Genomic DNA, 25149 nt, shown 5'->3' on the forward strand with positions numbered 1-25149 from the left:
ATGAGTAAATATATCATAGAAAATTAAATTCAATGCGATCTAAAACATATAAAGAGTGATTATTTGGAACTCCAGATAAAGGGAGTTTTGTTATATTATCACAAGATCTATTGCAATATGACTGCTCTATATGAATTAATATTTTATTGAATAGAATATGCAAATTAAAGATAACTGGGAAGGATGAAATTGTATATAAAAACAACACGATGCCCTATGAAATTTCTTTAATCCAAAGGAAACACAATAGGTAATTTTATTACGATTTCATTTGAATAAGAATGTTTTTATCTCATATGCTTTGCGCAATTCAGTGAAATGAATTCATTAACGCGTTCATTCTTGGAAATAAGACGTATTTTAATGGTATATTTATAATACACGTTTTTCGAAGAATACAAATTATTAGGCGTGAAAGAGAGTTTCACCGTAGAGAATATGAATGTAAGCGAAAAGCAAACAAACTTAAAAAGGATTTCATGAATTTCTTGTTAAAACAAAAAATATCTTCTCTGATCATGCAATATCAGTAGAAAAGCTGACAGCAAATTCCTTACGCAACAATCGAACCAAGGCAAAATAGCATTTATAAGTGATTTCTTTATGGATTGCATAAACACCTGAAATAATTTATTATTGAGCAAATATTTACGACAATAAGTAGAATCCTACCGCATACGTTGACCTTATGAGATCTTTTCGCTATATATGTCTGGAAAATTCTGAGAGAATTTAGTGTACTCAAACGGAAGTTTTTTAGGATATCTTCAGTGCATAAAATACAAAACACATTGAATTTCCGATGAATGCTTTAGTGTTTGCAATCTTGGTTAGTTTAAGCAGTTTGAGCATCATCGCTGGAGATGAATTTGAAGATACGTTTATAAAATTTTTTGAAGGCATGTGTGGTAAGTTGTCTTTCTTAGCATGACTATCTAATAATGCTCAATCCTTTCTAACAATACATAACACAATAAAAACCTGCACGATAATATTATTTTTGGCTTCACGTTTATTCATATTTCTATAAAATATGTTTTTATTGGAATCATAATTAATTTTGCTTAATTTGTAATGTGCTCCGGAGTTTCGTTTTTTATATAAATAGTTACGGTAAAATAATTATAATGAGCATATTAATTTTACTATTCACTTAATCAATAATCTTTCAATCAGCCCATTCTTTCAATCAGGAATATTAGTTATAGTTTCTTATTTACAATAAGTAAACATTTTTACTCTGTTATTCTATTGTTTATTTTTAATATTCATACAGTATTCCTCAAATTCATCCCTCATCTGTGTAAAAAGTTAGAAGAAAAGTCCTCTCACGTTTGTTTAATTTGCAGTACATGAATTTAGCTACTAGAAAATGTTAGTGTATCTCCTGTAGATATGAAGATAATAAACGAAGTTATAAGGTATTTATACCGCGGTCTTAGCATGCCTTCGTGGTGAAATGGTCAGCACACTCGGCGCGTATTCGAGAGATTCGTGGTCCGAGTCCCAGCGAGAACATTGTTCATTTTTCATCTAAACGTCCTATTTGCCATATTTGTCATTCTCTGACTCCGCTATCTTCTCTTATTAAGAAATTCTACCATAAAAATTGTTTCAGGCAATTCAAGCAATCCAAAACGACACCTACGACGAATAACAAAAAATATATTTTACCAATGTTTCTAGTAATGGCAGAAGAGTTGAAGAAAAAGCGTATATTTCAATGGATATTTCTTTGAAAGTAATAACGTTTGCATTTCAAACAGAATATCCTTACAAACATTTTTCTCCAAATTGTTGAACATAGAAGTGCAAAATAATTTGCATTCCACAGCAGAAATAGAATAAACATTAATCATCTAAATTTAGAAATACTAAGGCAGCTTGAACATTTAGTTTTGAAAACTTTGTAAAGCTCGTAGAGTCTGCTGCAGTTATCACTGCCAGGGAATAAGCAATTTCTTCGGCTGAATTAGATGAATATTAGAATGCGAATAACAATCTTAACTTTAGAGTATTCAAACCTTTCAGATCTTCAGAAATAGAATGCGTTTCATTTATTATTTATCGATGGAGAATTTGTTTCACTTTCATTAGTGCAAGTATGTTTCTTCATAACAACGGTTGAAGTCCTTCATAAGCTTGGAGATAGTTACATCTGAATTTACGCAAAACCGTTCTGGTTGAAATGATTTCAACCATTTCAACCATTTCTGGTTGATATACTTGAAATTAGATCAAAGTAATTTCGTTTCAACTAATAATTTATTTTAGAACCTGAATCATTTCTATTAGAAGTTAATTTCATTCGAAGATCAGTAGAACTCAACTGGTCCCGTTTCCGGTTAACAGGATCGCTTATTTTTCTTTCGAGCAAGTAAACACCGAGCTTACCGTTAAATTATTTAAGCTTTTTGTTATTTTCTTTGATATGAATAATAAAAAAATATTTTATCATTATTTTACATCACTTCACATTATTTACAGAGCAGTTTTATACATGATTTTGGCTAAATATGTTTAAGTTACGCGTTTTTTTTTAATAATTTTTTTTTTGGTTTTTATTTAAAACAAAAACAAATTTTGCTTTTTGTTTAAATGAGCAAAGAAAAAATAAGTTTCGGGTTTACTCGGACTCGTCATACAAACCTGATTAGTACCGAAAAAATTAAATGTATGTTACGTATTGATAGTCTGCTTTTTGTGTGAATTAAATTAATCTGTTTTTTTTTAATTTAGTTGAAAAAGCAAATGGATTGTAGATTAAATAAATAAAATGTGAGCTAAACACAACTTTGTTACTTCCTTATGCGAAGAAAAGTCTGTTTCGAATTCTTTCCCAGAAAACAAAAATTGGCTCCATAAACTATGAAATCCTTAACCCGTAAGATCCGACGAAATCAAATACAAAGGGTTTTTACACATTTTTAGAATAATTTCGATGACGATTTTAAAGGCAATTATTTTAAAATAAACGTTTTCGACAGCAGTTTTTTATTTAAAATTGAAAATATCGTTTGGTATTTTTAAATTTATTCTTTTTTCAAAATATCGCATGTTATAAAGCTGTGGATTGTAGGATATATTTTTGAACTCTCCAAAGAGAAATATTCCTCTTCCGTAATACAAAAAGTTGTGAAATGCATGCTATTAAAATTTCAAAGGTCAAAATAAGTTTCATTATTAATTGGAAAGGGAAAAACCGTAAATTATTATTTCTGCTAGGAAAGAAGGCTCCAAACGAATACCCAAAAAAGGATATCTAATGTTCCGAAATTTAACTCGTTGGTAACAAAAGAAAATATGACGAAGCAGAAATCCATTTCAAGATCTTTAAATACACTGCTGGCCACAGTAAATGCAAAACCCTGAAGGAAGCATGCAAAATAACATGAAATTTACAACATGCATTTGCGGAGGTGAGATATGCAAATGACTAGAATTTCAACGCAGACGCACATCACGCGCGCCTGTGGCGCCATTTCAAATTTAAGGCTTCAAATTTAAGGACTTCACTATTTAAGGCTTGGAGTTTTCGACGATTCCAAGTTCGACAATCGTGTTTGCCTTGTGTTTTAAAAAAAAAAAATGCACCACTTCACGTGATGACAGGGACATTGTGCGCATGGCAATGACGGATCCGTCAGTCGCATCACGAACCATAACACAGCACATTCAGTCTGTAACGCATCATCCAGTGTCTGCGCGTACCATTCGACACCGTTTACAGCATAGTGGTCTGTCCACAAGACGTCCATTGCTTCGTCTACCCTTGACGCAGAACTACAGACGTCCCCGCTGCCAATGGTGCGATGAGAGAAGGATGTGGACGGCAGAATTAAATGAAATCGTCTTTACTGACGAGTCACGCTTCTGTCTGCAACACCACGATGGTCGGATTCGAGTCTGGAGACACCGTGGAGAGAGGATGCTGAATAGCTGCATTATGCACCGCCACAATTGGTCCTGCACCGGGTATTATGGTATGGGAAGGTATTGAATATCACTTTCGCACTCCTCTAATACGCATTGCCGGTACTTTAAATAGCCAGCGATACATCTACGAAGTATTGGAGTCAATTGTCCTTCCTTACCTTCAGGGCTTGTCCATAGCCACATTTCAACAGGATAATGCTCAATCACACGCGGCACGCATTGTTCAAGGGTTCTTCGTCAATCGCCAGGTTGAATTGCTTCCCTGGCCGGCTCGTTCTCAGGATCTTTCGCCGATAGAAAACATGTGGTCCATGGTTGCTGAACGATTGACCCAGATTACATCCCAAGATGCCACACGAGATCAACTTTGGCAACGTGTGGAAGCTGCTTGCTATGCTGTATCCCAAGAAGACATCCAAAGTCTCTTTGAATCAATGCCGAGGCGTTTTTCAGCGGTGATTTCCAACAATGGCGGCTACTCTAGCTACTGGTTCTGGAAGGAACCACACTTCACAGAAGTTTATAAATTTAATCATTTGATACTTGGACAACATGTTATCTGCTAAATAAATTTTGTTGTGATATCTCTTGTCTTTCTTGGTGTTGCAATTTGGGTGGCCAGCAGTGTACATCTAGAGCAACAATAAATAAAACAATAAACCGGCAGCTTAAATAGCTAAAAATCATAATTTTCTCAGCTTTTTTAATTTCAGCTTTTGCCGCGGCAAATGGTTTAGCTCATGACAGTTTGTAGAATGCTGTATGAAAACTATTTAATAGGAGACAAATGGAAATACGTTGTGACCCTCGATGATTCATGGATTTGTTTAAATGACTGCATTAAGAAAAGGTATATTTATTATCGTAAACGAAGTGTAAAAACTATACAAACTTGTCTCCTTCAATAGCAATGAACGTTTCACTAAGGAGTTTATGACTGTAGCAGGATTATCTTTCAATCGGAAATTAAAAATAAGGAGAAAGGAAAAAATATTAGCGTACTATCAAGAGAAATTTTCACGTCCGACATTTACAAAAGAAATTCCATTTCTTTATCCGAGTCATTTTCAGAGAGTGAAACTTCATCCATACAAAGCAAAAAGTCATACGACGAAAAGGATGGCTTCATTCCTTGAAAAAACGGAGACTGATATAGGTATTGCATGAGAACAATTTCATCTTATTCCTGCGAAGTCCTCTGACGTTTCAAGTACGAACTGTTGGGCCTTTGGTCTCAAGAAAAAACTCTTTCTAGGCGCAAATTACCATGATTGACGAACTCTAGAAGGTAGCGGAAGAGGAATGGAAATCTATAGCCCTAGAGTTGTAACGAAAATCCCTTCTATCATGGAAATCACGACGTAGATTTATATTCCAGATAAAATGCTATCAAATCAAACATGTAAAAAAATACTCTTTGGAATTTAAATGTTAATTAGAAATTGTTCCCGAAATTGTTCTAAAATTTATAAACATCGTCTGGTCAGAGAACAAACGAATAAACCTTCCTCATTTGTTTCACGGCAAAAATGATTTTATCCATCAGAAGATTTCTGATTTCCTTACACAATAAATTTCTCTCACTATTTGGGACGAATTTATGCAATTTTGTATAATAATTGGTATATTTATACAACATGTAAATAATTTTGTACAGCGATTGGCATATTTATATAATTAGGGGATCATTTTGTAAAAACATTGTATATATTTGACTAAAGAAGCAAAGTAGCTTAGTTACCTGAATTGTTTGTATATCGAGGTGTTTCGTTATCGCAATTAGGATGGTTATTTGGAGATCTATTCAAATCGGATTATGACATTTTTCTTATGTAACTTAAAATATCATTTATATAGGCCTCTCACCCTTTATGCTCGAACGCATCGCGTGTTTTTACCACATTTAATTCAAAACTGATCTTTTGCACCTAAATTTCCATGTAAAAAATTATGCGGAGAGTAATAAACGCACATGGTTGAAAATTAAGCTCTATATGGACTCCACATTTTTTGCTATTTTTGTCACATTAAATAACGATATTTCTCAATTTTTACTGCATTGCTGAAATGAAACTGTTCAAACGCTTTCAAGTAGATATTTCCTAAGGATGATGAAGGCTTATATTCGAGTCTCGTGTGAAAGCGAAGTATTTACAATTTTATTCTGAAGAATGGGCAAATAAATTTCTGGCTGCAATTATTAATATTTTCATAACAAATTCAAATTTAGTTTATTTTTATTTCCTTGAAGATATTCATTCAGTAAAATTATATTAACATTTATTTATTACCAACTATCATATTTTAAATATGGTATTTCAGAAAACGAAGAACAGAGGGAAGAGAAAACGCAGTGCTTAGAACATTTTCCTGTAAAGGTGAGTATTTCCAGACTTCTCTTGAAACCATATTCTGATTACTAGATTTCAGCACTTAAAAGTTCACTCATTAAATGTTTCTCTTATATAAATATCTTATAAATATTATAAATATTTTCAATTACATATAGTGGATGTCCAATAATAAGGAACTTATCTAATGCTTTACTAAAACATGCAAACTGAAAATAGTTTGATTGCACATATAGTTTTATGTTATATATATATATATAGTTTTTATATATATAAATAGTTTAATATGTATATTGACTTATGATTTATGCTTATACCTGTCGACTCAGTGCATTTCAGTAAAGAATTTATAGGCTTTATTTTCTTCTATATTACTCCAAGAGAAATATCTTCAATCGCAATTAGTAATATGTATTACGAGATTTATATGTATCACGATGTAAGCGGAATTCATCGAAATACATTCAGCAATGAGCTTTATCAAAAATGGGTAATAAAAAAATTTGATAAGGAATATTATTTAAATTTTTCCTGCGTAACCTCCTCTCCCCCCCGGTCGGTATCCTGGTTGTCGGCGCCGGATGCTGTATCCTTGAGTCCGAAACAGATATGGATATTTATAAAGATCCTTCCGTGCTAGAGGCGCGCTTCAGACACCGAGGAAGGAGAAAATTCTCTTTAACAGTCCTAGTTTAAGACATGTGTTCATTTTTCCACAAAAATGTGTAATGTCTTTGCGATAAAGAAGTACTTAAAGTGACGGAGACGAAAGTCCCCTCGAGAAATTATTAGTAGCATACTCTTTGATACGTCTTTTGGAGGGTTTTCTACCAAAACTGGATTGGAAAACCTCCTGTTGTCACCTATGAGGCCACGAAATAGCTTTCTACGTCTTGGTACTGATTAATTAGAGCTTCCCGAGTGGTCTAAAGGTTGAAGCCGCTGTGAATACTAGTAGTTCGACCCAGGCTCGAACCCAAACTAATGTGTTAGCTGTATTGCTAGTTTTCGTGTTTTTGCCAAGTGTGACTGTATATGAACCAATTTCGCTTAAAAAGTACTCTATAAAAGTATCCGTTAGGCAGAGAGCCTTTGTGTGTTTTGCCATATTCAAATGACCTAATCTTACAGGGTAAATCTAACGTGATAACGTTTGTGAATTTCGCCTATTAAATATCTCAGGATCAGGAGGATAAATGACAATAATAATAATTTTGTAAGTGGTTGTACATGCCTAAAATGGGATATGAGAAAATATAACTTTTACCCGCGCGTTTAAAAACCCTGTTTAAGTAATAATTCTGATCAGAAAACTGATTTAATGTTCTTATTAAAGACTGCAATAGAAACAGATAAATTGTAATTTTTTTTTTCATGTGCATGTCTTAAAAATATAATAGTTGAGCAGTTTTAGAAAGTTTATTCTTTTATATGCCAATCCAAGCAAACAGTTGATTGTTCTAAGCATATTTCTTTTACATTTTAAAACACTACATAATTAGTGTAGTTCCATGCTTGAAGTTTCGTATTTGAAGGTCCTTCCGAGCTAGAGAAGCGCTAAGGCACGCAGCGAGGACGGAGAAAATTCTTTTAGTGATCTCCTTTTCATGAATATAGTTGATAGTTTAAAACTGATGCTCATTTATATTCAAGAAAAAAGCGGTTTTTTTAAGAGGATGTCGTCATGAAGAATTTCACTATCAATATTATCCATTGGATGTCAATATTATTAAATGCAAATTGTACTTTTATATTTGTTCCCGACAAGCAGGTTTCTATTAATATTAAAGTAACAGATTTGAAATAAAATACTTGTCCTGAAAATGGCGAAAATCTCTGCATTTCGCTCACTTTATGTTTTGAAGAAGTATTTAGTTTTACATTCGTTAAGCACTTGTTTTTTCTAATATTGCATTTCACTGAATAGTTTGTAATCTGTTCATTTAATTATTGTGCCCATTTTCCGAGGTTGAGATATATTTTTAACAGAAACTCTGAAATTCTTTCAAAAACAGTTCCTTTTGGTGACATCAAGAATGACATAAAACATGATATAAAAGCACAATTGTTTGGCTGCGAATGTGTGGATGACTCCAAAACAATTGTAGCTATATAGTACCAAACATACAACAAAACGTACTACAAAAATGTAGCCATACGTACTAAAAACATATGGCTATACATGTAACACAGAATTATACCCAAAATTTAATTCATTTATTTAAAATACCTAGAAACGTTTTCAAAACCATGAACATTGTCCGGTACATATTTTGAAGCGGAAATAAGCAATAAAATCCGGATCTGTTCCGCACAATCCGGATCGCCTGATCACTTTACTCGTGGGTATAAGTAGCTTCGATTTTACAAGTTTCTAGTAAAAGAATCATTCTAAAATTCTTTTTCCATTATCATTTACACAAAAGATTAAAATTCCTAGTGCTCAATAGCTGTTTTCTTAGCATTTTGATACTGGCTTCTTGGTACACTAATACATTACTGGAATTATTTTTAATTAAAATTTATTCCATCTCTTTTATGAATTACTACCCGCTATTTACTTTATACCGTTATTTGACAACTTTATACCTCTATTTACTTTTTTATGAATACTACTTTTTTATGAATACCAGCTATTTCCGACAATTTGATGCGATTTTATCAAAAAACATAAAATAAAATAAATCTCATTCGAATTTTGAAAACATCGCTTCGAGGTGCATTGGCTATTGTCTAGATGCACCCTATGTATAAAATTTCGTAGCCCTGGGTCTATTAGCTTACGCGCAGCACGAATGAAAGACACACACACAGACAGACTCTTCCTTTTATTATATGTAGTTATTTAATTCTCATAAGAATTACGATTGTTAGATAACAATAAGTTTTGCATAATTCCAAAAATTGTAAATAACATAGTGATAAGCTTAAATGGTTTTTTGAACAAATTTATATTTTTTAAAAATTCCTAAGCTTAATAGCTTTGATTTTTATTTAATAAGTAATTGTAGCAAATTAATTAATTTTCTGAAAATCTAGGCCAAAAGTTTTATGTGTGTCCAAAATAGCCGTTTAAAATATTTTGTTTTCATTGTAATCTTGCTCATGGTGTCACTAATCACACAGATCTCTGTATGAAACACGAGAACGGATTCTGTATGAAACATGAAACAGAATTTGAAGAATAAAGTTTGTTTCTTTAGCTGCTAAGCTGCAGTATTCAATAATATGCAAACTATTTTTTAAAGGTAAGCGTTATGGCTATGACGAAAACTGCATGTGAAGATGTGGAATGTGTAATTAAAAAAATGTGTGTTGATAAAGACATTAGAAATGAAGTAAGTAAAATATTATTATTATCTTGATTTGTAAAAGCTTTCTTCCTTTTTCAGAAGTAAAGTTTATAAATATATGACATTTATACGTTTAAATATATTATTTCTGATCGGTCAAAAATACTTTTATTATAACTCAGTGATCTTTCAATATGCTGAGTGTTAACGTTTAAGATTTCTCGAAAAACGATATGTTAAACATTTACCAGCATTTCTACAGAATTCTCGAAAGACAAGATTTACGTAGCATTTTTCGAGGAATATTAAAGATAATGTAACAAGAAGGATCATCGTAAGTTGCGTAATTTACAGGATTAGTTCGAAAGAATACAAACTATTTCTTCAGTTGCAGTAGTGGAAATGACAAAGAGGAAGCATGCGTTCACTAAATGCCAGTAGAATGAAAAATTCGAGAAAGATCCAGCTAAAGAAATGAAGAAAGTCATCAGTGCTGTTTATTAAAAAAGGAAAACAACTATGAAATTATCTCTCGAAAGAAGAAGGCAGAGACGGTTTAGAATTTGGATTATTAACTAAAACTGAAATCTATTTAACTGGAAATGAATTTATAATAAAATTTGTAGTTCTCGAGAAATTCTTACAAAATATTTTCTGTATGTCTCGGTGATTGTAAAAAATTCCATTGACGCAAAAGGTTTATACACATAAATACATAATACACTGACGGAAAAAAGAATTTCACAACCAAGAAGGAATTGTGCTAGATAACCGAAATTTGGCAGGCGTTTTTATACATCTGAAAGATGACGATTATTCATATTTCGTGCTAGGCGCATAAGTGTGGAAATTATAGCATTAAATAATTTTCGTGAGCGTTTATTTATCGTTGAGATTTAGCTCACTGGAGGTCGGAGTAGAGATCTGTTGTGTTTTCTGATAAAAACCTGTTCCGCATTGGTGCCAGTGATGGCCGTGTAATGGTTAAAAAGAGGCCACGTGAACGCCTGGAAACAACCTGTCTGCGGCCTAGACACATTGGACATACACCTGAGTTATAGTCTGGGGAGCAATTTCGAATGACAGTAGGAGCACTCTCGTGGCTATCCCACGCACTCAGCAAATTTATACGCCAGTCTGGTGATTAAACCTGTTCTGCTGGCATTCATGAATAGCATTCAAAAGCCATGTTTTCGAGCAGGATAGCCGCTCGCCCTCTATCACTGTTGTAACCCAACTTGCTCTGCAGAGTGTCGACACGTTATCTTAACCCTATAGATCACCAGATCTTTCCCTAATCGAGCACGTACGGAACATCATTGGACGACAACTCCAGCATCATCTAAAATCAGCATTAACCGTTCCTGTATTGAGCGGAAAAGGCTAATAGGCATTGAACTCCATCACACAAACTGACATCCGGCACCTGTACGACACAATAAATGCACGTTTCGCATGCTTGTATTCAAAATTCTGGCAGTTACGCCGGTTATTATTAATGTACCAGTGTCTCACATTTGAAATGGCTCTTCTCACGCTTGCATTAACCTGGGATCTTGAAAATTTAACGAATTAGATACGTTATCTAGACACATGTATTGTTGAAATTTCATTATTCTAAATTAAATTTTCTTGCTTTTGAGATTTTATTTTCATATTAAAATACACAAAATTGTAGTGTCGTATTATTGTTTAATAGCCACCCATTTTGCAGCATTTACAAAGAGTACGAATACTGATACTAGACATTTAAATATTTCAGAGTCACTAAACATGCGTTAATCAGTTTTGTAAGCAAGTTAAATATTTCTTAGTGCTAATATGGGAAGGAAATACCATCTGCTGCAACACAAACGCGCTCAGACGTATCCAGAACTTTACTGAAATAGCTCTTGGAATCTCAGTCGATTAAATAACTAGACAGTTTCCTGCCACAGCTAAAGGCAGTAGTAACCAGAAGGCGCTCAAACTCAGAACGGCTGCTTTTGTTTGCTGGAAGAGTCCAAAATTTGTAGGTATGGTATTTGAAAGTAGGGATGAGGTAGGAGGAGAGGAAAGGGGACGCTACCATCATTTCCGGCTCGTGATTTGTGAGTTCAGCTAGCGTTTCCTTAGTATGAATTAATATTTATTATTCTTATTTCTATTGATCGTCTGCTCTTTTTTAATTTTGATTGCCAAATTTTAAAAAATCTGCTTTAAATTTAAATAACATGTGGAAAGAAATATTACTTGTTCTTTATACAAAATGGAATTAAAACTAAATTGATCTTTCACAAGTGAATACAATACTTTTTTCGTATAAAGACAGGCCTTTTGAAGCTCCATCAAAATATATCATACTGAAACACATCTATTTTGTGTACCAGATTTAAAAAAAGTTAAATAATTATGTTTCATTGCTATCATATTAGCGGTAAATATTATAAATATAAAAAATTTACAGTTACAATTTTCTACAATACCTCAAGTAAATAAAAACTTTACAGTTCCGTATTGTTACTTCATGTAATACTCAGTTGCTTTATCGAAATAAGAATTCTAGTAAATATTAGATTTCGTTGGAATAAACAAGATTATGTGATTTCGCCAAAACTTTTTGCTTTAAGAAATTTTAAATAAGCATACAATGCGTGCAATTTTACATTTCAAGCAGGTATTTCTCTTCGAAATATTATTTTTGGTTCATGAATTGATAAAAATTAATCCGTCCTTGAATAAATTGTTCAATAAAACACAGAACATAAAAATACGCAGTGAAACTCCTTTCACGATTTACACTGGTGTGCAAAAATTAAGGACGAGACGGTTTTTTTCAATATAACATTGTGCAAATATAACATTTCCAAATCAACACAAATAATACCACAACACGTAAGAACATGGGTAATGTAAGCAAAACCGTCCCAAAAAGGAAATCAAAAGAATAATAAGGAACTTTATTGAAAAAGTTGCATGGAGCGCAATGTGACCGAAACATCCATGTGACAGGTGTCCAGTAAGAAACATCAAGCCTTTATTACGGAATATGATCTCTCCTGACTGCTGGGCAGGTTTAACATCGTTTGTGCATGCTGAGTATGAGGTTGTCAATGAGTTGTTGTGGCACTGTTGCCTATTCTACTCGTAGCGCCAATCGCAAATCCGGAATCGTTACTGGTGATAAGTTACGTTCGGCCACGTGTCTCCATAGAAAGCCCTATACATGCTGGATGGGCTTTAGGTCTGGAGAACTTGCTGACCAGTCCATGTGTTCAATAGCCTCACTCTCCAACAGCTCTTTGGCAGCAACTGTGCGATGAGGTGCAGCATTATTGTCCATGAAGAGGGACTAAGGACCCAAAGCACCTCTGAAAAGAGGCACGTAAGGAAGGAGAACCTCGTTACAACAACGGCCCCCGGTGATTGAACCTTGGAAGATGTGAAGGTTGGTACGGCTAGCAAGCATTATGCCTCCCCAAATGAGAAATCCGCGACCTCCGAACCAGTCCCATTTGATGATGTTAGAGGGATTATTGCGAGTTCCCTGCTCTCTCCAGATGTGTGTGCATCTAGAATCGCTACTCAGACTAAATCTGCTCACATCTGTAAAGAGTACTCGATCCCACTGATTATCTGTCCAATTATGATGTTACCTGCCCCACAAAAAAATTCCGATATAGGCGTTAATGGCATACGCCGTACGGTGTCCGCCGATAACATCGCGGCAAAATCATCGCGGGCGAAAACGTCGCGGAGAAAACAACGCAAGGCGAAAACGTCGTGCTACAAAACATCGTGGGAGAAACATCGCAAAGAGAAAATATCGCAGTTCTAGAACATCGTGGTACAAAATATCGTCGTCGAAAATAAAGCGGTTCAAAAACTTCGCAGTTTAAAAACATCGTTGTTGAAAATATCGCGGTAAAAAATAAAATATCGACAAATCATCGCAGGACGATAACATCGCAGACCTGCTTTTTTCGGGCTTTGATACTTGGAAATGGATATTCCCATAATGATTTGTGAGCGCGAGAGGGAAAGAAAGATAATTTTTACTTTCATATTTTTTATTAACTAATAAATTTTTGCTGAAAAAGTAAGAAGGAGACTTAATACTTAAGAATAAACTGAAGCAGAACAAGAAGTAATTTTCATTATAAGAGTATTAGATTGACAAAAGTGAAGAAAATAATCTCATAACTAGCAATTTTTTATAGCTAAGGTCATGCAGTTACGTAGCTTCCTTTATCTAAACATTTTTAGATTATACTTTTAATGAAAAATTACCAGTAAAATCTGTATAAAAAAGGATTTATTAATGATCTTTGTTAGTGAACTATGTCAGTTTAAAATTCTATTAAGTGCTATAAGTTGCCTTAATTTTTTATGCTTAAATTTCCTTCTTACTTTTTCAGCAAAAATTTATCTCTTGCGCTCATAAATCATTATGGAAATATCCATTTACAATTATTAAAGCCTGAAAAACGCATGTCTGCGATGTTATCGCCATGCGATGATTTGTAGATACTTTATTTTTTACCGCGATATTTTCGACGACGATGTTTTTAAACTGCGAAATTTTTGAACCGCTTTATTTTGGACGACGATGCTTTGTATCACGATGTTTTAGAACCGCGATGTATTCTCTTTGCGATGTTTTCTCCTACGATGTTTTGTATCACGACGTTTTCGCCTTGCGTTGTTTTCTCCGCGACGTTTTCGTCCGCGATGTTTTTGCCGAAACCCGATATCGGTTGTTCAATCGCCTATTCCATGTGTCTTGAAATTTCTCCCTCCGACTGACACCTGTTCCTCTTTGCCTGTAGGGGAATAAACTAGTCATGTGCTGCCGTGGTTGCTCGTGAGCAACCACTGCTGATCTGTCGGATAGCTGTTCCAGTAGTCTGAAATGCTCTCCAATGTCGTGAAAGATTGCTGTGTGCAATCCCGAACTTCGTAGCCACACTTGTTACCTTTCGACATGCATCAGTCTTTCCAATAATTCGACCTCCGGTAAAATCATCCAGATGTGATCTAACAGATTGATTGTTCAACATTTCACACTGAGGCATCAACTCGACGTCGTTTAAACTGATAAACGCCATGCAGTAGTTTCCCATAAATGCTGGGCTCTCACCTCCAGCAATCTTTATATTCTTCCGACACTCCCCCATTATGTCTAGCTGCAAAAATGCGCATGTGCTACCGTACCTGACCCTAGTTAATCTCCTGATTCATCTTTCAGTCTGATTTTCCTCTTAGTTTCGCTGATAAGCTAATTTTTAATTTCGTCCTTAATTTTGGTACACCGGTGTAGGAATAAGCCAGCAAGCATATCTCTAGTACCCAATTAAAAAGTCATTCCGCGATCTAAACTCTTTTCGTTGTAAGCCATTCCGGAATCTTTCCTTTCTGTTCCTCTTACCTGCGTAAATTGAACTCGCCCAGCTAACAAAAGTAGTCGTTCCGGGATTGACGGTCTAGTGTAGTAACCCTACTTTGTTTTAACATATCGTATTCAGCATCTATGTTTAATAAGTAATGCATAAGAACCATGTATATATATCCAGTTCTCATGTAGCCTCATCCGCGACCATGAGCGCAAACACGCATGCGCCATTCGGACCGAATTATTCTCAAAATAGGGTGGAAGGCTGGGGACTTTCTTTCCCTCCAGCATAGCTCTTTCCGGAGAAGAGAAGACTTTCACACTTGCTACACTGGTGTGCAAAAATTAAGGACGAAGTCGAAAAATTAGCATATCAGCTGAACGAAGAGGCAGAGCGGACAGAAAGACCAATCAGGAGATTAAGTAAGGTGATGTACGGTAGCACATGCGCAGATATGCAGGTAGACGTAATGGGGAAGTGTCTGAGTAGTATAAAGCATGTTGTCGGTGTAAGATCAGTATTTCTGGCAAAGAGATTGCACGCCGTATAGCAGTTAAAACCACACCGAGTTGCTGCCTCAGCGAGAAATGGCGAATAATCAATCTGTTAGACGACATCTGGATGCTTTTACCCGAGGTCAAATCATTGGGAAGTTGGAGGAAGGCCGCAGTGTGACAAGTGTGGCTGCAGAGTTCGGAATTGCTCACAGCATCGTTTTTCGAATTTGGAGACAATTTCAAACTACAGGAACAGCTATCCGGGGGTTTAGTAGTGGTCGTCCATGAGGAACCACACCCGCAGATGACCGGTATATTGCCTTACATGCCAGAAGAAACAGGCTGCAGACAGCGGGAGAAATCGCTAGACACACGACACAGGCGACTGGACGACCGATATCGCGTTTTACCGTGGCCAGAAGACTGCACGGTGGTGATCTGTTTGCACGACGCCCTGTACGGTGTGTACCTCTAACGCCTGCCCATCGGAGAAGACGTTCTCTGTGGTGCCGGGAACACCGGAATTGGAGAGACAATGAATGGGGACGAAGATGAGAGCAGATTCAGTCTGAGTAGCGATTCTCATCGCATACTCATCTGGAGAGAGCGGGGAAGCCGCAATCATCCCTCGAACATCATTGAAAGGGACAGGTATAGAGGTGGCGGTGTTCTCGTTTGGGGTGGCATCATGCTTGGTAGTCGTACAAACCTTCACATCTTCGACGCAGGTTCAGTCAACGGGACCCGTTATTGTAACGAGATTCTTCTTCCATATGTGCGTCTTTTTAGAGGCGCTATGGGTCCGCAGTTTCTTTTCATGGACGACAATGCACCATATCATCGCACAGTAGCTGCCGAACAGCTCTTAGAGAGTGAGGATATTGAACGTATGGATTGGCCGGCACGATCTCCGGATCTCAATCCCATCGAGAATGTATGGGATTTTCTAGGCAGACGATTGACAGCTCGTACCTTACCACCAGTAACGATTCCGGAGCTTCGATTGGCGCTGCAAGACGAATGGACAGCAATGCCTCAACAACTCATTGGCACCCTCATTCTCAGCATGGGCAGACGCTGTGAAACCTGCCTAGCAGTCAGGGGAGATCATATCCCCTATTAAAGACCGGATGTTTCTTGCTGGACCCCCATCACAGGAATGTTTCGGCCTTCAGTCGCATTGCGCTCCATGCTACTTTTTCAATAAAGCTTCTTTTTATCCCTCTGATTTCTCTTTTAGTAAGTGTTGCTTACATTACTCATGTCCTTACGTATTGGGGATCTTACGGTATTAAATGTGTTGATTTGGAAAGCTTTTGTACAAAGTTATATTGAAAAAACCGTCTTGTCCTTAATTTTTGCACACCAGTGTATTTTTCTCCTTGCTTCGACTTAAAATCACCAAATATCATCATCCATATTCCCTTGTATGCTGTACCATACCTGCAAGACCTTGGCTCAGGAGCTGCTCACTGCAAAAGTGGACAATTTAGCCACATGGAGCAATAACGTAGTAAACTTTGACAGTCCCTAAGAACATGTTCTTGAGAAGGAAAATAATTTAGAATCATCAAGGTGGCATAACTAGCTGATAAGAGCTTTTTTTTTTCAAGTCGAAGAGCAACCACATTGGCGGAAGAAAGAAAAGAAAGGGAGGAAAAGTACTAATATGGGCGGTAAAAGTCAAGATATGAAGCAGAATGAAAAAGGAATCACATCAATGAAATAGGAACATCATCATGTAGCAAAGTAACAGCAATATAGTCTTTTAAATGGCAGAAACTATCTTGCGTTACAAGGAATGATATGTCCAACACAATTTAAATCTGTAATCATAGTTTGTTGAATCAATGTAGAAGTTACGTTTCGGGCTTCTAGCTGAGGCAGCAGTACTGAGCTTTTCATTTATCCTGTTACGACAGGTCTAGCAGTTTTTGAAAATGGCGTTTTAATTCTATATGCTGAACTTAAGAAACGTAAGTATACACTTCTGAAAATTCATTCTTTATTATTTATAATTTGTTATTTAAGATTTCCTTCCTTTAAAGCACGTACGTAAAGTTAAGAACATATTTAATATAATGTCGGTGCAATAAGAACTAAAGCAATATCAAGAGTTTAACGTAATTTTCTAGCCTAAAAATTTGATTTATTCATGTACTTTTTTATGTAATAGTTGTCTGCAGTTGTCCACAAGTACTGTATACAGAACGTAGTACATAAAAAAAAATGTTTCTAATACGTTGCTTCAAATAATATTTAAATATTCTTAGAAATCAATGCAAATGAGTGTCAATAATTTCTTTGAAGGAATGCATTTAAGTATACCTCATGTAAGTGTAAATTTGAGAATATTATCATATTCCAATATTATTGCAACAGCAGATTAGAAAAGACAGTTAAGTAGCTGATACTGCAGATACAGCTACAGGTACAAATTCGAAATGTTGTTTTTGTGCAGACTGTTGTAAAAATAAACTGATTTACTCGTCACCCTTAAACACTGAAATGTACTCCTCAATTAGTTAACTACTGTTTTTTAAGGAATACCGTGGACTATCTTAAAACATTTCATTCCTTTTATTTTCAGATTGTTAGAGAGTTACAAGCCAATCCAGCCGAATTGGATGTAAGTAAAATATTCGACAAACGTAAACTGAAAGTTTTTCCTAATTAATTTGATGATATATTGTGGCATAAGAATAGTATGAGATATAAACATTTAATTACAGATAAACTGCAAAAAAATTCACTTTTCAGCAACAATTTTTGCAAAATATTTTTGTTTCCAAAATGAAAATTTATCACTACTCTAATAGCAAAATCTATGAATTAAAGTATGGAATATTTTAATGATTGGCTTAAGTAACTTGGTGCATAGAATTAAAACGTTTTGCTATTTTACTTCTGTATCATTTTTAGTAAGCATATTCACGTATAGATGGCGCTACCACATAAAATTGAATGAAAAACTAGGTAAGAATTGCTGTCCCAAGCAACAAAAAGAAAAACATTTTTACAGCTTCTTATATTTTCGGATTAATATTCGTAAAATATTTCTTTTCTTCAAAAATATTTAATTTTCTTGTTTGTAACTTTTCGGTTGACGGAGCTAGTGGTTGAAATTCTGGGTTCCAGTGTTTTATACGAGCTCCAAAACTTAATTTCAAAAGTTAAATTCTGTTCTCGTTACTATAAGCCTTTTCGGTTTAAAAAAAAAAAAATCTTTGGATCATTTCCTTTATACAATTTTCTCTAGACAGATTCATATGCCAACTTGATTCCCCCTGAGAGAAAATGTAATTTCGTCAACAGCTCATTTAGACTGTGGTAAAACAATTTACCAAACATAAAAAATATACCTCTTGGGTTTTTTACTTCAGTAAACAAAGAATGAAACAAAATCATATACTTTAAGAACATTTATTGACAAGGTCGGAAGACGTGGCGAAGAAAACCAGAATTTCGCAAATATTCTTGCAGGTAAATAGTTCTACAGCAATTACTGTACAGTAATTTTGATGCAGACAGACAGATGTCAGAGTCCTTTCACACTTCTTCCTCCTGCCATCAAATTATTCGAAAGGACTTCCAGCTTAGGATTTTAAATGCCTCCATAGCCGCACAGGCTGTTCTAGTAAATAATATCACAATGCAATAATAGTATTGTTGTAACAAAAATCTAAATATTATTTAAATAAGAGCGCTTAAGATACTTATTATACGGAAATTGCATCTATATGCTACATCAAAGCTCCAAGAAGCAAAAATAAAGAGGAGTAAACAAAATAAATCTTTGCCAAATAGTAATACCTAAACTAAGAATCAAGACTTTAAATTTTCTTTACAAGTATAATATTTACAAAATCCAAACTTTCTCCGGAATTCTCGGGTCCAGCCGATATGGCAACCAGTATCGTTAACCACTATACCGATCATAGCGGCAATATCACAGCGGTTGTTGTAAAGGACGGAAACCTACCAAGATAGACCTTGGACTTCAAATAACCGCACAGATAAATAGGGGAACAAGGCGGCCATGCAAGTAAAAAAAGTATCTTAATGATCCTTTCTTCTGCAAAATGCTAACGCAACAGCCACGGAACCGATAGACCAATCTGCGCTGGCGCTTCATCCTGTATAAACGTTTCTGGAACTGTCTCTGCTGAAAATGCGAAATGACAAACAAAACTAGTCAGCATATCACGATACCTTTGCGTGGTAACGGTGTAAGGATCCTGCTAAAGTAACGTTCTCAAAAAAGAATGGTCCAGTGACGAAATCTGCTGTGAAGCCTCACTTAATAGAAACATTCGGTAAATGCAATGGGATTTCTTGAACTTCATGGGGTTATCTGAATGTTCAAATTCGAGAATTGCGACTGTTAACAGTCCCATTTAAGACCTCATCTCCCCGCGGAATTCTCCACAGCCAAGTAACATTAACTTCCATCCCGGCAAGAAATATGGGAGCAAATGGCCACCCGCTTATCATAATCGTTTTGTCTAATTCCTGCACACGGCTTATCTGTTAGGGATACGAGCAGAGAACGTTCTGCAAGATTTTACTTATCGTCCAAACATTTAAATCCATTTGTTGCGGTCCTACAAGCAATTATCCCACGTGTACCGTTAACGACTATAGTCGCGGCATCAGAATGTTCTGACGCCGATTTTCGCTCTCTACCAGACCAAAATACTAGGTATTCTATTTTCCAATCTTCTGAACAATTCCGTTTAATGCATCAGTAGATACGTAGATTGTTATGACTTCTAAACTCACAAAGGGTGGCGGCTGAGTTCGTTTGGTAATGGTAAAACGCATGTAACGCGCAATGAGGTAAAATGAGACATACATTGAGTTCTAATAAATAGGTTCTCATAAGTAAAGAAATTAAAATTTTGAAGACTCGAAAATTTGCAAACCTTTCCAACTGAAGAAAGCGAACTATTGTTAAAATACTCATGCATTCGGCCCACCAGCGGCCGAGCGGTAAAGTCACTGAACACTGGTAGTTCGGTCCGAGGTTCGAATCCCGCGATGGATGCATGGGTGTTTTAATGGTTTTTCTCAATGTGTAACGCGTATGTGAGCCAGTTTCCCTTAGAAAGTCCTCCCACGAAGGCATCCCTTTCCTTAGGCAGATAGCCCTCGAAGCTTTGCCGTAATTAAATAACCTAACCTAACCCATGCATTCAAGCAGCTTCAGTGCTAGTGTAACTCGACGAAATTGGCTTAGTTCAGTGAAGGTTTTTATAGCCTGATCATTTAAGGATAGATCAATACATGCATTAATATAAAAATCATAAATGTATTAGTAAAATATATTAGCAAAAATAAATTTTAAGCGCTTTCTTTTTCATGTTTTTATACTTTATTCCGTCATGAAAATAGAACACACGTGTTGGCGATCGAATGGAGAACTATAGTTTTACAATTAACTTGAATAAAATTGTATATCTTAAATTTATAATTATCTTGAAAAGTTCTGTAATTCGATTTTAATTTGATTTTTGGTTGTTTTCAGTTTACTGATGAAATGAGAGCAAATGTACTGGTAAGCTATATTTTGTTCATATTTAATACGTTTAATATTTTGCTCTTTACGACTTTTTAAGTCAAAATATGCATTTAAAAGTGCATGCAGGGTTATTTATTTTGATAAAAATTATTATCTTTCTTGAAATTCATGTCGTCAGCATATATTCCGTAATCTTCGTACACAGAATGAAACAAAACATAAATTTTACCATAATATGTATTTTATGAATATTTTTAAAGCTTTTAGTTAAAATATTTCTTTTTTCTTCTAAATGCTAATGTGTAATTTCTTGTATTATCAATAATATATCATACTATAAATCTTCGGTACTTTTCTGTTTCGCCGACGCAAATCTCGCCAAGCAGAATTTATTGGCAACAACACACAGTATACACATAAAATATGTTAAAAAATGTTAGTTCTAAGAAATTTTTATTTTGAAGGCATAAATATTTTAATATCGTTTAAAATTGTGTAAAAAGCCAATAAATAAAGACAATAAATTTGTAAAAAGACATTCATTTAAGAATTTACTATGCTTTCATGGTTCAACATCCTGAGTCGCCGGTTCGTATTATGTGACCCCAAGTGATCTCTTCCCATATAAACTATGTTACAAAAATCTAATTCTCTCAGTAATTATTTACATTAATTTCAAGTTAAATCTTTGTTTGGAATACAAGTTTAAATGCAAGAATTATTTCAATTCGTAGGAATAGCTTACTCAGAAATTATGTAAAACAGCAGTGCTTTACTTCTTTAGTGCATTCTCATTAGAACTGATGGATTTAAACCTCGACTTTACATTTTCTATATTTTCGCCTTCGGATGAGCAATGTGATTGCATCCTAATTGACTAATTACCGCGAATGGCCTTAGGGCATAAAATTGAACTATCTGGGTAAAACTTCTGTGTAATTGTATGCTAGTATTGAAAGAAACAATCAATCTGATAAGAAATGGCTGCTATTTGTTTTGAAAATGAGGCGTAAAAGGTTACCAGCGAGGATATTCCGTTTGGCTTCGGTTGTGCCATTTTTGGTGACTTTATAGCTTACGCCGGCAAAATGGAAAAGTACAAAATCTTTTTCCCATTCACGTTCTTGCTCATTGAGTTCTTTGTTCAGAATGAACGTAAATTAAAATTTTTAGAGATATTATCTACCGTTATAAAACAATGTTTATAAGGTCGAAACTGCTCACTAAATTAAAAAAGTGGCATGAGCAAATATTATGTTTTATGGTGCTTTCTGATCATCCGCACCATCGGCGAAAATTCCCAAATTCATTGGCGACATTGGAAACCATTCGAGAACTCCTTTGCAGCTTTGTCCATTTCAACGAGGCAGCCAGTGCTGCCTATTTTCTTGCATTCTTTTTTTTTTTTCCATACAAGATATACATATTTTTCGATTTTTTGCTGTGTTGTTCTCCCCGTGTACACACCAATCTGGTTTAAATTAAAAAAGTAAAAAAATTAAAATAAAAAAGTAAATCACAGTATTTTAAAAAACTCGGCTTATTGCACAACCTGAGTATCAGGATTCTAAAATGAAAAGGAAAAAGAGGTGTATGATTTTTTTAAGTGAACCACATTATTGCACTTTAAGCGTGCAGAAAGCGATATCTCGCTGAAAACTGAAAAATGTGCAGTCCATCGCCTTGCTAAAACCCTGAAATTCGGTTAAGAGGGATCATAATCTGCAGTCATACTGACGAAAATATTTGGAGAAGTAGAAAGCTGTTTGTGGAATGCTACGCTCGTTTCTGGGTTGCCACATAAATACTTTATAGCGATATGGTATACTACTTCATAATAAATACTTTACAGCGATATGGTGTATTACTTCATTTCTACTTTCTCATAATCAGAAAGCTCCAAAAACATTATATAAGTAAATACTGCATTTTATTAGTAAAAGAAAATGCATTTTGCACAGCTGTGTCTTTTTATTGACATAAATCTGGTTTAGAAAAAATCTGTGACATGTTTCTAGGAATTTACGCATGTGATGAACCAAGAAATTAATTACTCATATAAAAATAATTCTCATTTTTAGAAGCATATAACGATTTTAATTGCTTAAAACATACGCTAAAGATACTTCTGTTTATTTAGCAATTAACTGAAGTTTATGGTTATGTACCCTCCGAAAATCAAGGCACTGCACTCTCAAGACTGCTTGAATGTTTTTCCATCTCTATGAGTAATAAATTACCTAAGAAATATATGCAACACCTATTGCTACGCTGTATACATGGAACGCAGTTTTAATTGTAGCATTTACTTTTACCCCTCTATGTGTCTTACACCTAAATAAAATAACATATAAAAACCTTAACTGCATGTACAATGAATTAAAATAAACATAAAATAACAATATATAAAATTTCTGTGCAATAGCACATAGGAAATATTTATTTATATCCATGTAGAAAACTCAGGTTAATGTAAAGAAGGAGGCAAAATTTTGCTAATCTATAAAGTGTTGCAAAATGACGTAATGCTACTGAGAAAACGAAAGCTTCAAGAGAAATTTAAGTAAAATTACTTTAAGAGAAACTACTTAAAATTGAAAGAAGAGAAACTACATAAGAGGAGTTTTAATTATTATATCATATTATTTGATCATTTGTTTATTAATTTATTTATTTACTCTTTCAGAGCTGCATAAAGAACTTCGTGTAATGGAATAAGGAAATTGCTGCCACTTCGTATTTTGAAGCGAATCTGCATTTTTACTCAGCTTTATGATTTATGTTCATTTTATTGTTAAAACTCTTTTTTTAAATTTCATATCAAAATAAACAGTTCAGCATGACTTCTTTCTGGAACTGTGTTTTAATATGTATTGTTCTTGTTCATTTAAAAATACTATATTTTTATAATAAAGGCATGCATGGTTTTCGACAAACAAAGCACTATCATAATTTTACTCCCACATTTCTTCACTTTCTTTTTTCGATAAGTTTTGCTTCTGCTTCCTTTGAACAAGAAACGAAAATTTTAAAAATATCTTTTACCCATCAACTACAGGTATTTACGAAAATTTTTATACAGCCTGATAGAGCTCTACAGAATTTCCTATAGGACTATATACGTAATCCTCTGCACAAATGCTTCTCTATAAAATTCTGTAGGAATTTAATAAAGCTTTGACCAAACATAATTTTACAGAAATAATGTTTCGACAAATTTATGCAGAAATTTCACAAAGCCTTTCTAGGATAGTGCTTTATAAAAATAAGCAAAGTTTTTAAATTGTAATCAATCAATGCAATCAATGCTTGGTTTCTGATGTACAATTCGCAATACAAAAAAGCAAAATTAAATCCTTTTTACAAGTTTTGAATGGTCATTATTTAATTTTTCCTCTCTAGCTTAAAGTTTTAAAGCTTCCAAATTTATGTAACATTTCACATAATTTTTTGAACAATATTGACTACATAATACAAAAATCTTGTAAAAGCGCAAAACCAGTTTATATCAAAAATTAGTTAAACGATTATATTTATGCTCTTAATTTTAAAATTTTCATTCCTGAAATTAATGCTTGTAATTACTGTATATATACCCTTTGTAAAGTCTATGTCTCTTTGGAATCATACAATATAGATTTTAAAATGTAATATTAAGAATTATCTTCTAGCCTTGTGAAACAAAACAGAAATCAGAAGAAGGATGTTTAAGACCCTTTTATTCAAACATATAATTAACAAATGACCCAACTTGGATTGTAAAAGGCCAAACACTTCTGCTTTAACAGAATAACTTAACAAATAGTAAATTTCAAGGTGTAGTAGATTAGCCTAGCGGATCTCAAGATACTTTAACGAGCAGGAAGAGCTCTGGTCTACAGTAAACCGGCTAGAACACGCAACGCCGCTAACACAAGTCGCTAATAATCACAACACAACGTTGCCTGAAATAGGTGGACATGCTCTAAAGCTAACTTCTGAAACTCTTGCTTAAATAGCATTTTTCTACTTTTATCTGAGTAAACTCTCGTTATCTCATTTGCATTCTGGCATGAAAAGCGTGGGTGAAAAGAGAGTATAAGAAAGTGCTAGTTTAAAAATGAACTATTAGTTGAAAATAAATAAACCTCACACCTTGATAAGAAAAATGGTTTCTTTACTTTTATTAAAATTTAACTA

The 25149-nt window shown here is 34.5% G+C and overlaps 1 protein-coding gene across 2 annotated transcripts; it reads left to right on the top strand.

The window, feature by feature from the left end:
• Positions 1–676: 676 nt before the first annotated feature.
• Positions 677–23813, top strand: LOC118192284 (uncharacterized). 2 transcript variants are annotated; one of them, XM_035363211.2, is made up of 6 exons: positions 699–908; positions 6259–6314; positions 9536–9625; positions 18040–18078; positions 20977–21006; positions 23657–23813. In XM_035363211.2, exons 1-6 carry the CDS (start codon positions 803–805, stop codon positions 23678–23680), a joined length of 345 nt encoding a protein of 114 aa, XP_035219102.1. In that variant the 5' UTR covers positions 699–802; the 3' UTR covers positions 23681–23813. The 2 variants fall into 2 exon arrangements, with proteins under 2 accessions (XP_085674583.1, XP_035219102.1); XM_085818457.1 differs by lacking the exon at positions 18040–18078 and having other exon boundaries at positions 677–908.
• Positions 23814–25149: the final 1336 nt, after the last annotated feature.

The sequence above is a fragment of the Stegodyphus dumicola genome, chromosome 6, assembly GCF_044657685.1.
Source record: "Stegodyphus dumicola isolate Sdum_Otavi_A_Nest chromosome 6, ASM4465768v1".
Classification (NCBI taxonomy): Eukaryota; Metazoa; Arthropoda; class Arachnida; order Araneae; family Eresidae; genus Stegodyphus; species Stegodyphus dumicola.